At 37.1% G+C, this 15,607-nt stretch overlaps 1 protein-coding gene across 1 annotated transcript; it reads right to left on the bottom strand.

The window, feature by feature from the left end:
- Nucleotides 1-2,005: 2,005 nt before the first annotated feature.
- Nucleotides 2,006-5,338, bottom strand: LOC115692174 (cysteine-rich receptor-like protein kinase 10). Its single transcript, XM_056302605.1, has 7 exons — nucleotides 4,948-5,338; nucleotides 4,165-4,718; nucleotides 3,555-3,757; nucleotides 3,180-3,390; nucleotides 2,779-3,016; nucleotides 2,437-2,587; nucleotides 2,006-2,349 (listed from the first exon to the last, which is right to left on the bottom strand). Exons 1-7 carry the CDS (start codon nucleotides 5,211-5,213, stop codon nucleotides 2,041-2,043), a joined length of 1,932 nt encoding a protein of 643 aa, XP_056158580.1. The 5' UTR covers nucleotides 5,214-5,338; the 3' UTR covers nucleotides 2,006-2,040.
- Nucleotides 5,339-15,607: the final 10,269 nt, after the last annotated feature.

The following is a 15,607-nucleotide window of genomic DNA, read 5'->3' as shown; positions in this document are numbered from 1 at the left end:
GAGCCATAACTTGCGTAGATTCATTGAGAATATTACATGTCTATCATTCTTCTTTTGTGCTTCCTATATAAGTGTGTCTTGGAAGACAAAGTTATGTCCTCCGAATCATATGTCGGCAAATGATAGTAGGAAAACATTCTCTGCCATATTGATTGGATGGATACTGAAAGAATATATAGAATAAGATGCCAACTATTTTGATCATAATATGCTTGGTCAGAAGTAGTAACTTTCCTCTATATGACATCACTGAGCGATGGACCTCATCAACGGGTGGGCTTGGCTGAATTTTGTAAGCCCGTTGGGCAAGCCTGGACAATTCTGGTCCGCAGGTGGGTCGAGTCTGTGCAAGGGCATTGAGGCCCGGCCCGTTCCACCCTTATATAAATTAAGAAAGACTACAAAATGTGTTCTTTTAATGGAAAATACAAAATACATACCTTACTATTGACCCAATAACCATGTACATACCTCTGTCTTTGTAAATATTATTTACATACCTCTAACCAAAGCTTTACATTAAAAAGACCAAATCGCCCCTCCTTGCAAACTCATTTTGATATCTTGCTTAGGGTTTTGGTGGTTTTGTTTTTAATTGGTTATGGGTAATTTTGGTGGATGTTAAAAAATTAGGATTGGGGGATGGACATTTTGTAAAGAAAATGGCTATTTTCGTAAATAGGTGCATAAAGATAATTGATGTGAATGTACAAAGTGGTCTTCATAGGTAAAACTCGAGTATATTTTTGATATTTTCAATAGTAGAAGCACTTAAAGTGGTAATTAGATATATATTTTCAATAGTAGAAGCACTTAAAGTGGTAATTGGATAGAAGGAGAGGTATGTTTTTGATATTTTCTTTTTCGCTAATAATTTTACCTTGATATTTAGAATTTATAAACACGTATAAAATAAGCCAAAATTCTAATATGGCCGAGATAATTAGTATAAAAAGCTCTCTTTATGGCGTTAATGGAAAATGTTGAGGCTTTTCTTTTTTTTCTTTTGGGTTAATATCACGAAAAACCTCAAACTAGTATACATGTGACAAATTTACTCCAAACTAATTTTTTAACCATAAAACTCCAAACTAGCACACATGTAACAAATTTACCCCAAACTAGTTTTTTGATCACAAAAAACTTCAAACTGGTACACATGTGATAAATTTACCCAAAACTAATTTTTTTTTACCACCCAAAAATCCCAAACTAATAATCCTGTGACAAATTTATCATCCATTAGCTGACCAATTTGGTGTTTTCATGATATTTATCCTAGGGACTTGCCACTTCACCATGTATCATCCACGTCAGCAAATTTAACGGTAAAATTTGATGGAAGCTAACGAAGGATAAATTTGTCACACGCGCACTAGTTTGGGATTTTTGGTGGTCAAAAAATTAGTTTATGATAAATTTGTCACAGATGTATTAATTTGGGATTTTTTTGGTTAAAAAATTGGTTTGAGTAAATTTGTTACATGTGTACCAATTTGGGATTTTTCGTGGTCAAAAAATTGGTTTGATGTAAATTTGTTACAAATGTACCAATTTAGAGTTTTTCGTAATACTAACCCTTTTCTTTTTAATGAAGAGGTAATTAACTTCTCAACCTTCTTAGATTATCTATATGATTGTTACTTGCTAGAAACATAATTTGCCCCATACAAAGCTACTAAATTACATCCAAACGGGACAAACTAACCCAATCCAGGGAGTAGGAAGCCGGAAGGAGTAAAAATTTGCTCAAGATCATCTAGCTCTGATACTAACATAAGAAATATGCGGAAGAGAGAATGTTTTGATCTGTATATTTCTATATATATAAAGAAGAGAACAAAAGCCGACTTTACATGATAACTATACAAGGTAACATGACATAATATATTACAATTAATTAATAATATGCACAATAAGGGAGATATATGCCTAGTCCTACAAAGATATGGAGAATAAAAATACACATCATAATTATCTCGAACGGCATTTTCATTGTATAAAAGAGAAATCAATTGAAGATGCGATGACGATACTTGGTCACCTAGGCAAAACATCTGAAACGCTTACACCATTAACAGTGAAGGCTTCTTGACTGCGTACAATACAATAAAGTTTCTTCACATCTCTTCCAACTGAGAATGCAGGTTGCGATGGTGGGTTGAGTGTGATAGTATCGCCTCCTAGAATATGAACCACGAGTGACATAGCTGGTCGATCCACAGGGTCTTCTTGAACGCATAATAGACCGATGTGTATGCATTTCAGCACCTCAACTGTATCACATGACTCTTTGATTAAGGGATCAATAAGTTCCAACCCTCGACCTTCGGACCACAACTTCCATGCCTGTTATTTAGCAAAGAAAATAAGCAAGGATAGCCGCATGAAATTTTTGGATTTCATATTAAAATTGGATGGTGACTAGGAACATACAAAAGTGAGAAGGCTTTCACAGTGCTCTCGGAGATGAAAACCGTTGTTCTTTTGCCCGCTTATTATCTCTAGCAAGAGAACTCCAAAACTGAAGACGTCTGATTTTACAGAAAAGAGTCCTACCATTGCATACTCCGGTGCCATGTATCCACTAACCATAGTTATGTGATGAAGAGCAATTAGTTTGGAAGTAAGAAACAAAGAAAAGTAATTTTCTATATGAAACTTATGAAATATGAATGTGCTCATTATGGTGCTATTGAGCTGATCATCAGAGTCCTTTATTGGCCTAGTGAATCATCCGAACATGTAACGGACGTAGAATGATATTAAAGCACTTACTAGGTTCCAACAACCCTATTTGTATTGGCCTTGTCTTGATTTACACTGAAGATCCTTGCCATTCCGAAATCAGATATCTTTGGATTCATCTCACCATCTAGCAAAATATTGCTAGCTTTCAGATCCCTGTGGATAATTCTCAAGCGAGAATCCTCATGTAGATATAGAAGTCCCCGAGCTATTCCACAGGTGATGTTCACGCGCATCTTCCAATCTAAAGATTGCCCCATATTTGAATCTGTCAATGATAAGAAACTCAAATGAAACTCAACTTTATGAAACTAAAATTAACTATGCCCCATATTTGAATCGGTCGACAACAAGAGACTTAGTTGAAACTCAACTTGATAAAACTAAAATTAACTAGCTAAAAAACTCATAGCATCGGCTAAAGCTCAAACCAAAAAGGAAGACATCCAGGCTTTTGTTTGGCATGTATTCATATATCAAGAGTTTTTCTTGTTCTTCCAAGCAGCATCCCAATAATCGGACGAGGTTCCTGTGTTGTAGTCTAGCAATCAAGATGACTTCATTCTTCAACTCAATAAGTCCTTGGCCTGAGGTTCTTGAAAGCCTCTTAACTGCAATTTCTTTTCCATCTGCCAATGTGCCCTGAAACAGCGGAAAGTCGGTTGTCAAATCCGAATGTGAGAATTACTAAAGATAACCAAATTCGATTCAGTTCTTGTTATGGATAACGACTTTGCCAGTTTGCTACCATTGGAAGATTTTCTCCATTTCCCCATAAATTGGTGTTGAGTCACTAGAATCCTTACCTTGTACACAGGGCCAAACCCGCCTTCCCCAAGTTTACATTCATTGGAGAAGTTTCCTGTGGCCGCCCGTATGATGTCTAATTGTATCAAAGATAGTTCTTGAGAAGCCACCGGCTTTCCTCCTCGAGAGTTTTCCTTCGAAAACTCTTCTCCAATCTCTCGTCTCAGATGAAGTAACTGAACCTCTTGGCTGTTTTCCTTCTCTGAGATCCAAGAGCTTACTCTCATAAGGTAAATGTTAGAAGATGGTCATTCCAATGGCAAGCAAGATGAATTTACTTATACCTTTCTTCGATCTCTTTCTCCTCTTCAAAAAAATGCACAAACCCACGATACTTATTAGTAAACACGATCCAATTATTGAGCTAACAATTGTAATCCATGGAGCTCGTTTGACCCCTATCAAGACAAAGAAATTCCTCGCATCTAAACATACCAAGAACTCGGTGAAAGCAAAAGAATATGATCATAGTTTAGATCATAAAAGTAAGTCAAGTGCAATATGACACACAAAACAGCTTATATTGAGAATGAAAAGCAATGGAATGATACCATTACACGCTTACCATGACAAATTGAGTGCACATTTTGAGTATTATATAACTCATACCTTTAATGCCAGACTCAGTGCTGGTTTTGTTAGTTGGAGAAGGTGCTGGTGCTTGTCCTCTAGGTTCCCCATAAAAACGATACAGTTGGTACCGTATATTACAACTTGGCTGAAGAATTCTCGCACCTCCCCTTTTATGATTAAGAACAGTAGGAAACTCTTTGATAGCAGAAAGCAAGCAACTCTTACAATCTGACTTTGATATGTCAGGGGTGCACTGTGCAAGCTCATGCAAGGTCACTGAACTTGAGACATTAATGTTTTTGGTCGCGTATAAGCTTTCCGAGGAGATCGCCAAGCCTGTGACATTCCTTGCAAAATCCGTCACTTCTGTCTCAAAGTCTTCATTATCAAAAGTTTGCTCCACGTCCGCAGGGTTGACAATGAAAATAATCGGCAATGTCTCCATGATAGAGAAGAAAGATCTGTTAGCATAGCGCACAAAACACTCATCGTACCATATGGTCGCCTCTTTCTGTCCTGGACATCTTTCTATGATGAGGCTGGTAGCTGAATTGATGCAAGACTGACAGAGATTGGTGTCAACATCCGCTCTAAAGAGGAATAGTAAAGTTGCATTAGTCGTCACTTAAATCTGGGTAGCATTTTTTGGGTTGGCATTGGACCACCGTACTTTGTAGAGGATTTTAATTAAGACCAATATATCAGGTACATTATAAATCCTAGCACCGAGTGAGCCGATTCCAAAAATTATAATGATTGAATTGAAAGGTATTACTCAAAAGTATTTGAAATTTCTGGTATCTTTCGCATGTGATTTACCTGCAGAGGAAGAGACCATAAACTTTGTCTGGATCTTCACCTTCCGTCGTGTTGTAGAAACCGTAAATGGGTCCTTTGTTGTCAAGCCCCCCGGAGAGGAGGCGATGTAGGTTGTCCTGAAACTTGCTATGAACAGCGTAGTTGCCCCTATCTCCGCACCGCTCTTGAAGATATGTCTCTGCACTGACAGGAGTGCCTGGGATGAAGAGGATCAGGCATGAAATCCAGAAAGCGGAGGAAACATTTCTTGATGCATCGATAATCATCTTTTCTTGAACTTGGAAAGAACGCGAGTACAATAAGAGTAATTCAAAGATGGCCACGGACTTTCTTTCAACTCGAGAGGAGTAAGAAAATATGTGACTTCTAGAGGGCGAGGTAAACAAATTGATCAAGAACCAAAGTTTTAAAGCTGCTCTCCCAGATGCCGGGGTCAGCAAAGACGAATTAGTCCAACCTAACCCAAAAGGCGGGTTGAACGCAAAAGACCCGACAAAGACTCGACAATGGTTATAAATCATTCTAAGTTTGTTCCTCCTCGTTCAATGCTGTTCCAATCACCACACTTGTACATTTCCTTGGGGTCACCCAGGAGCACAACATTTTTCAATATGTGGGATGAGGGGACTGTCGTACTTGATGAGATTTACTTCACAAATGAATAAATTATATCCTAATTTAATATGAATATTTTACTTGTATAATTCAGGTGTAACTTCTTTTTGTTATCCACCGTTCAAACTTAACGAGTTAGAAGATACATCGGCAGATGCCATATTTGAATTAATGAAAAGATGGCATTGAATATTTTGATATAGTCTCACCTAAAGATAAATCTTTTGGAATATATATGCCTATATTCACCGCCTAAAGAAGTCCATTGATACTCAGTCAAAGAATTCACGCCGATTGGGATTAGGAAACAAAATCCAATCAAGCTTTCCTTTTATTTTATTTTATTTCTTCTTTTCACTGATCCATTGTTGACTGATTCAAAGTCCAGCTCAAAGTCCAACGTGGACTTTCCTATTTCAAGCCAAGATTCCAACGCCCATCAGGAAAGATTATTCATTCTCCAACTTCAATACCGAAACAGTCTTCATTACTTCACGACTCATGCACGACAAATAATATCTGTATTTTGAACTTTCTTGTACCCAGCTTATACAAAATTCAGTTTGGGTCGGGTTCGTTCAACGGACTCAAACTCGGGACATAGTTTAACAGAATATTTACTAATAGTTCAGAGACCACATTGAACAAATTAAACGTCCAAGAATAACATTGCACATTAAATCAAATTTCAAAGACCATTGATGTTATTTTCCCATTCATAAAACACTTTCTTCAATTGGACGGCCTTCGAAAAAACAAGCAAAAAAGAGAGTCGCTTGACCGGAACCGTACCTAAACGGTACAAAATGCTATCTAGTTTTAAGTTTTTCACCACTCAAATAATCCACGCAATCCATCACCAGCCAATTACTTCCTGCCCAATCTCCACGTGTCAAATCCAAAAATAAAATAAAACGATAGAACAAATATAACCACCATTCGCCATCAGCCACGAGAGCATCACCACTGCACTCTCTCATTCCCTGCTCTTCCCCAAACCCATCACCACCACAACCACCATCACCGCCGCCGCCATCGTCCCTCTCGACCTCCAAGAGCCTCCTCCACGAGCACCCACTCTACACCCCAAACCACCCCCATATTCCTTGATTCTCCTTTATCATTTAGGGTTCAACTCTGGATGATCAAATATTGTTCGATGCCATGGTTCCATTAAAGAGAAATCATTCATGCATCCCAAGATAACTTCAAGGGACACAAACTATAGAGAGAATGACACCACAAGATTGGATCGAAACATCATAGACTTATACATCAAATAGGGTTCCTCGTAAATTTTCCCTGACTTGGTAGTTCCTTTTGTAAAATTTTGTGAGATCAAAACTAACTATCCTAAAAAACTTAAGCTATTGATGAAGAGTTGTTTACTACATGAATACTCCGACACTCGCCCATACGCGTAGGTCAAACATAATAATAAAGAGGCGAGCAGGACTTTCTGCTTGGGTATTCCTTTCCCCCAAATGGACTAATCAATGAGCCCCAAGTCCAGGGGTAGCCTGCCGGAGCAAACTAAGGGTGCGTTCGTTTTGCGGAAAATAAGTAATTTGAAAAATATTATCCGAAAAATGATTGCTTATATCATTTAGAAAAATTAGTCTACGGAAAATATTTTCATCATCGATAACGATTTATGCCTCACTATTTTTGCGGGCAATAAAAAAATTTCATTCATTCATTTTTCTAAACGATATAAGCGATCATTTTTCGGAAAAAGTTTTCCAAATCACTCATTTTTCGCAAAACGAACGCGCTCTGCTAAATTGCTACTTCGGATTTGGATTGTCCAAAAATATCCAATTGCTTGAAAATCACTTCTTCTTTAAAAAATACCGGTCGTCATTTGTTTTCTGCTGGCTACGTAATTTGGGACCAACGTGATGTTTTGATTAAATGAGAAATTGGTGAAAATTTTGCAAAAAGATATAACAATAGAAGAATAAAAAAAATGTGGTATTTGGGCCTTTCTTGTTTGTACCTTTATGGTATTTTCTTCATTGTTTTTCTTCTTTTGGCCCATATGTTGATGGAATACATCTTTGGTACGTTGTGACAGCTCTGTTGCCTCGCTTGAGACAATTGATTAGTCCAAAATCTCAATTAAATGTTGATTAAGCCATGCGATTACCTTATAATCACCGCCATAAGACGTGATGCAGCTAATTACCTGTGCAACAAAGAGCCCCTCGCACAAATCAAACAAAATGTTATCTTTAAAGTATCTTTAAGCTTTCCTGCACAATACTTTTAATTCCTTAGTTGTTGTTTTCAGATTCGTGTCGTCGATTAAATTCTTGCGTGATATTCCAGTGAAGTTAGGTATTGTCATCAATTAGATTCCTACAAAATCTGTTTACATTTATACCCACTGTACTTTTTGGGCTTTGTCGTCAATTAAGTTACACCACAATCCAAGTTCGCATTGTTTCTATCGGAGTAAAAATGTTTATTACATAATTTACCCGAACACCTCATGTCCCAAATCGCCACAAAATCCAATCTCCTCTCATTAAAAGCCCAAGAACTACTTTCTGTGAAAATATTTCGTTGCGAGAACAAAAGTTCTGGCAAAATAGTCACTCAAATAAAATTCGGTAAATTCATCTGAGAGGTGGAAAATTCAAGACTTTGACTTGTAAATTAGTTCAAGATAAGAAAATTCAATAATTCGTGAACTAGCAAAAAGATTTTAGTAGTGTCATGAAAATGTCAGTAAGTGGCCAACAAGTTATTGAGAGATCAAATGACATTTGGGCCTTTCTTGTTTGCACCTTTATGGTATTTCTTTCTTGTTTTTCTTCTTTTGGCCCATATGTTAATGGAATACATCTTTGGTACGTTGTGACAGCTCTATTGCCTCGCTTAAGACAGTTGATTAGTCAAAAATCTCAATTAAATGTTGATTAAGCGAGGCGATTACCTTATAATCACCGCTTTAAGAAACGGCGGACTAAAAGTCGTAAGAGACCAAAAAGACCGTTGATGGCTATGAACTTTTGATCACCATCTGACGACAGAGTCGATAGAGAGAATTCAAACTCATCGACTCACGAATGGTCTTTATCACGCACCGGCAAGAAACGCCGTGAAATCTGTCCTTTTCAGATCATTCGTCCTTTTCTGTTGTCTCGATCTCATCGAAGTAAGCCGACGACGAGGTGTCCCTGTCACGGTGTGAATCCTGAGAACTACATATTTTGACCCAGTGGAAGTCAAGCGATAGCAACAGCAATCTTGACTCCAAGAAAACACAGCAGCAACTTATATTCGCCGCTGGTTTCGCATTGTGGGAATTGATTCGACCCTCTTGTCATCGGTCAATAGCCCTAAAACTTGAACTTAGGATAAACAACAAAATCAACCCCAGCTTTATCTTTCTTAGGAAAATGATACAAATGATCTCTTAACTTTGATCTAATATGTAATGTAGTCCTTGAATTTTTAATTTGTACAATATGATCCTTGAACTTTAGCTTAATGTACAATTTGTTCAATATAGTCCATAGACTTTCGGTACATATTCAATAAAAATGGTCAATGTTGTCTTCGGACTTAAATTAATTGAAGGACAGCATTAAACATTTTCATATAGTTCAGGGACTAAACTGAATATGTACCAAAAGTTCAGGAATCACATTGAACAAATTAAAAATTTAGGGATCACATTCAACAAATTAAAATTTTATGGATCACATTATAAATTGCGTTAAAGTTTAGAGATTATTTGTATGATTATCCCATCTTTCTTTTGCCTCAGTTTCTTCGAAAATATATTGTTGCTATGCTTCCCTCTTTTCTTTTTCCAATGATGTCTTAATCATGTGGACGGTCTTGATGATGAAGTCCTTGACTTTTTCAACTCATTCTGAATTCCCTTCAATAGTCTAATTATGTTATTGCGAGCACAAAGCTATTCAATTTAATAATATGACTAAACTCAATTATTAAAGTAGTGACAATTCGGGATCCAGTTGGAAGGAATTATGGTTTTATAAAGGCCTCAATTAGTTCAACTTATCGTTTCCTTTTTTCTCTTTTTGACCTACGAGTTCTTGACTTATTCTTTCGGACTTCATGGGCTTAGTTCCTCGTGAGTCATGGATTTTTATTGTGTTACACGTGATGAGGCCAAATAAAGTCCAGCCCCACTGAAAGATTTACAGACATGTACTTTTATGATGAAGGAACTTTCACATCATGTTACACGTGATGGGCCCAAATAAAGTCCAGAGCCTTCAACATTAGATCGAAAGGTAAAAAATCACAATCAGATTTGTTGAATGATCAAGAATCATTGCATTTCAATTCGACGTTGAAAGATTATACGAACACAATACCTCCTAGAAACAACTATATCACCTCATATAAATTATGTTTTGCACACTTGATTTTGATTTTAAAACTTGTAACTATACCTATATCAAGGGTAAGAGAGTTGACTTGTGTAATCAACAAATTACATAGTTCGTATAGCAATAATAAATACTAAAATAAAGGTTATTATTGGGCCAATTAGCAAGCGTTCATTTTCAGAACTCTTGTGCATATTGCATGGACAACAAAATCATCATCTACAACCACATTTAGCCTTTCGATATATGTTTATAGGAATAATAACACCACAAGTACCATAACTTTTCCACAGCTCTCACTTGAGTACTATAACTTTTTTCTCGATTACTTAAGTATCATAACTTTTAAAAAATGGTCACTTGGCGCCATAAATTTTTATTAGTCACTTGAGTCCCATTACCTTTAAAATGTTTACCCCCCAGTGCTAGAAATCTAAGGTGGCGTGTTACTTGGGGTGAATATTTTTTTTAAAAGTTATAACATTCAAATGATCGATTGAAAAGTTATATGGCACTTAAGTGAGTGTCATATGAAAATTATAAAACTCAAATTATCGAAAAAAGTCATGGCACCCAATTAAATGCCGTACAAAAGCTATGGCATTTGCTGTGTTCCTTCCCGACAAAGATATTTAATCTCTTTCACATGAATTGATCCAGGAAATTGAGGTTTGACCGCGATCAATGACTATCTTCTTTATCAATCTTGGTGGCAAAAAGAAAACAAAAAATTGCTCAAAAAAGAAACTCCAAATGACAGAAAGGATGGTTAACGGCTTTCTTCAAGTGCGGGCAAGGGACCACACCTCATAGCTAAACGCATCGACAGATGCACACTGTGACTGGATTGTGATTTTCTTCTTGCCCAATACTTGTCGTTGCAATACACAACAGAAGAAGAAGAACTTGAAAGGCATCTATTAACTGATGGAAACCCTTTATGGTCCGCAAGTTTGGACATTTTCTTTTCATTTTTAGCTAGTGGGTAGTTTATGAATTTAAAAAGTAATGTGCAGTTTTCCCGACGTTTTAACATGGTCGCTAAAAAGGTTCTTTATCCTTAAAATATGGTATGGACTTTGGATAAATAAGGATCCATTTTATTGAATCATCGGTCTCTATCGAACATAAATAATGTGATAAATTAGCTTAGATGAGATTCGGGTGATGGGCACCACAAGCAAACTCCACCGAAGGGAAGAAAGAGACTTAATTCCGTACTTAAATTTAACCTTACTCCCTGTTTAAGTAATTGAATATGATGCAATATGCCCATATGCAAGAACAATAGAAGAATGGCTCTCGTCGTCCAGCTCTGCTCTTTTTACATTGTTCCCATTTCAAGAAATAAGAGAGTGATTGCTTTCGGGAAAAACATGCGTCAAATCAAAACCGCTACTCCACGGATTGACTCGATCAGAAACTGTCGCTGCTTCGTAAATCAGAAACCAAACCTTCTTTAAGTCCCAAGTTTTTCATTGTGAGCGACAAATAAAAGGAGCATCGCTTAAGTTTCAAACTGAAAAAGGCAACAGAGGAACTATTGACACCAAAATAATCCTATCATCGACAAGCACGTTCTTTGCGCATGAGTGAGAACAAGTATGTGGAGGGCACATGGGCATCACCGCACATATGCCAACTTATCGACAAACATAAAGATTAACATGTGTTAATCAATGTTGATACTCATCATTACCACATATCCAATTATCGAAATACGGTAATGGATAGTTAGTGGCCGCTGATATGAAGCCTCAGCAGTAAACAATTGATGGAGAGACGTTGAAGCACCATCTTGAAATTGAAATCAACGGGGCAATTAGGCCGAAAGACATGCGTTTTGGAGGGAACAATTATCATTTGAAAATTACTGTCATGGAGTGACCTACATAAGACAAGGACAACCGTTCAAGAATGTGGGCGTGAAGTTGGTGGAGATATAGGAACGTGAAGGTTATCGACGGAAGTTATTCAAAAAGATACAATCATTGGAAACTGTCGAAAAACGGTTACCTCAAAACCTTTATAAATACTGCCATCCACCCATCAGAGAGACCCCCGCACAAATCAAATCGGATGTTATCTTTCAATTATCTGTCATACGGTACACTTTAAATTTCCTTAGTTGTAGCTTTTAGATTATCGTCGTCGATTAAATTCTAGCGTGTATCCCGCGCCATCAATTAAATTCTGGCGTAGTATCTTTATGTTTTCAAGCTGTGTCGTCAATTAAATTTTGACATAATTTGCTTATATCTTGTTACGTCATCAAGTTTGTAATTTCCGGGCCTCGTCGTCAATTAAATTCCGACTTGGTTTGGGACTGTACAGTGCTGTTTGGATTGGAGAAGTTGATCCTTTTTTGCATGTGATATTCTCAGTTCGGAGTTAGTGTAGGACCGTAATCTCTTTAGATAAAAGCCGAATAACTACTTTCGGTGAAAGATATTTTGTCGCGGGAACAATTCCAGCAAAACTGGAACAAATACCTTAAGCCAGTCAGAAAAAGCCAACATTCACGCATCTCAACAGATGCTACTGACCGAACAAAAAAAAAAGCAGATGCTACTGAAACCCGTGGGATAGCCGGTGGCTTATCGTTTCTACATCATCCAGCATAAAATAGTGGAATCATGTCTTCTCTCAACAATCTCATGGAAGGTAACCTGGCAACAAAAAGGTTGTATATGAATTCATCCGTAACCAAGCATAACTTGTGCCAGGCTATTCGACCATCTTCTTGTTCGGAGTTTTTGGACCTCTGGGCTTAGTCACACGTCAAACATTTACAGCAAAACAAAGATCAAAAGTAATAAACTGACACGTTATTGAAGCAACAAAGTGAAATTTTGATTGCTCAACAACCTCACCATAACTCAATAGGTTGACCCATCCATTTCAAATGGCCTGGGAAGCACCAGCCCCAATCCAGGAATTGATGAAGAAATCATGGGCTACTGTCACTCCTTCCGTCCTCATCAACCCGTCATCACTTTCAAAGTTCCTTACTGAAAGTTCCGAGTACAAATTGCGTGCAACAACGAGATCAATTTTCACAAAATGAAACTTCCAACAATGATAACAGAGACGGCACTAGGCTTCTTAGCTTGGCCACACCTACACGCACACACTCACAGAGAGAAGAGAAAGAAGGAACTCCCTTTTGTCCAAGCACAGAAAAGAGGGGTGCAAAGTATCTCCCTCATCATTCACATAATATGGCTGAGATGTCACTTTTATGTAGGTCTTCGCACATTCTTTCAATCCGAAGACATCAACTTGCAGGCTGTTGTTTTTTTTTGGTAAGGATCTTGCAGGCTGTTGTTCGTGTTCACAACAAGCTATAAAGAGATGCACATAATATAAGCTATAAACTAAAAAATTCAGAGAATCATCAGTTACAGTAACTCGTATTACACACATCTTCTAACTGTTTGAGAGGACAATTACGAAAACCCACCGCGTACCTCCAACAAATAACCAGAAGATGCTATTTTCTAAACAATTCTGCTAGCCAACAACATGCTGAAATTCAGAAATCACAAACACCCATGAACTGGGTGTCATCCGAAAAATTATTCCAATGACTATGAACCAGATCACTTCACTGGCGATGGCAACAATAATAAGGGACATCCAAGTAGACACTTCACTGGGGCAAACTTCAGTAACCACGATTCACCTTATCTAATAGCTAATGACACGAAATCTAATCGTTCAAAGATTATCAACACATATGTTCATATCCGACAAACACAGGAGCTATTTCGCCAAGAAAACAACTTAGAAACCTTTTGTCGAACAGATTATGCGCGTTACAAGTACAAAAGTAAACACGGAAGTAATGTGGTTCTCTCATCCGAAATCCATATATCTATGATTAGTACTGTCACTCGTTAGAGAGGTCTTCCCTGTTTAATTGGAGACAAGATGCCTGTCCGTATGGAGTATAAGTATTCTTATTTGGAATGAGAGATTTCACTCTGACTTGGAGAGCTCTGTAACTTACCTCGATCTATGCTTCGTGCAGTTATTTTCTTCACATAGGCATATGTTCCCGAGCGTTGGCTACATGCTATTGGGATCTATTACTATCCTAGCAGGTCAGTAAGCCACTCCTCGTGCCCAGTGTATATACACATATACATATACTCAACAATTAGGTTGGATTGCTTTTTGTCACCGCCAAGTAGATTCTGAAAAAATAATGGTTTGCTTATTACTTGCGGTTTACATTCTCTTTTGGTGGGTCAACCCCTAACTCCTCCACATCCTTTGGACTTTATCACACACATCTTTGACCTCTTACCCTCACTCTTGCATTTTTTTTCCCTACAAATATATGGATCATACTCGAGCATAAAAAGGGAATTTATCACGTCACTTGATATATCAATCTTACAAATTGGCACTTAATATTTCTATCATTATTCATATTTTGATCCTCTCGGTCTGGTCTGGTGGCCAAGGAGGGGGGTTGAAGAAGGAGCAAGGTGGATCCATTCCCAGAGATTTGATTAGCCATTCACATGTAACCTATAGTGGCATGGCAACAATCCAAGATTTGTCACGTAGGGAAAAAGAGTTGACTTAGGCTAACTACTATCCAGGCAATAGCCGAGATGGTTATTTGTTCGACAAAAAGTTCCATTAGACAACTAAATGAGATTTCAAGAAGGTTACTTTATTGTCTTTTTAATGTACCAACCTTCTATTGTTTTACTTATTTTTATTTTTCTTTAATTTACTAGCTTTGTTTATGAAACTACTAATTGAAGTTAGCGTTAGTTCCCAACTTTTATCCTTCAACATTAAAAGTTGCATAAACAATACCTTGTATCTTTGAGACAACTTTTTCTTCTGAGTGATCTTGAAGATAGCTTAAGGGAATTTCGATCAAGTTCATCATGCAGAAGAAGAAAGTGCCCATTTTTAAATAGATGACATTTGCCGTCCTTTGATGCCGAAGTTTCCTTCTATTGATCTAAGATTATAGATAGAAAGAATTATTTTTATGATAATGAGAAAAAAAATTTTCTTCTTTCAAGGTAGGGATAAAGACACAAACAGTCCCTGAACTTTGACCCAATATGTAATTTGATCCCTGGACATTTAATTTATTCAATGTAGTCCCTGAACTTTAAGCTAATGTTCAATGTGATCCCTGAACTTTTATTTTGTTCAATGTCATTCCTGAATTTTGGTACATATTCAATTCAGTCCCTGAAGTATATTAAAATGTTCAATGTAGTCCCTCAACTTGAATTAATGGAAAGAACTGCATTGAACATTTTCATATAGTTCAGGGACTGAATTGAACATGTACCAAAAATTCAAGGATGACATTGAACAAAATAAAAGTTCAGGGATCGCATTGAACATTAGCCTGAAGTTCAGGTACTATATTGAACAAATTAAAAGTTCAGGGACCAAATTATATATTGGGCCAAAGTTCAGGGACTATTTGTGTCATTTTCCCTTCAAGATAATGGATTGCTTCTTTCTTCTTCTTCTTTTTTTGGTTTATGCAATTACCGATTTTATTTGCAGGCATCTAAAAGGTGTTTTAGTCTGAAAAACTATTCTTTTTTCTTTCGGAAGAAGAAAAAAAATTTCTCTTTACTGGATTAAATCAAGTGAAAATTGGACACTTTAACATATTTTTCGTC

The sequence above is a fragment of the Syzygium oleosum genome, unplaced genomic scaffold (genome assembly GCF_021117445.2).
Source record: "Syzygium oleosum isolate NSW1041296 unplaced genomic scaffold, Sole_v2.1 Sole_v2.24, whole genome shotgun sequence".
NCBI lineage: Eukaryota > Viridiplantae > Streptophyta > Magnoliopsida > Myrtales > Myrtaceae > Syzygium > Syzygium oleosum.
This window is presented reverse-complemented; position numbering and strand designations above follow the sequence as displayed.

What these genes read in the sequence shown, in the direction of transcription:
- LOC115692174 (XM_056302605.1), bottom strand. Translation starts at nt 5,213, where the DNA reads ATGATTATCGATGCATCAAGAAATGTTTCCTCCGCTTTCTGGATTTCA. An exon ending in CACTGAGTCTGGCATTAAAG is followed by an intron (nt 3,758 to 4,164) that starts GTATGAGTTATA and finishes CTTGGATCTCAG; the next exon opens with AGAAGGAAAACAGCCAAGAG. An exon ending in GGTTTGGCCCTGTGTACAAG is followed by an intron (nt 3,391 to 3,554) that starts GTAAGGATTCTA and finishes CCGCTGTTTCAG; the next exon opens with GGCACATTGGCAGATGGAAA.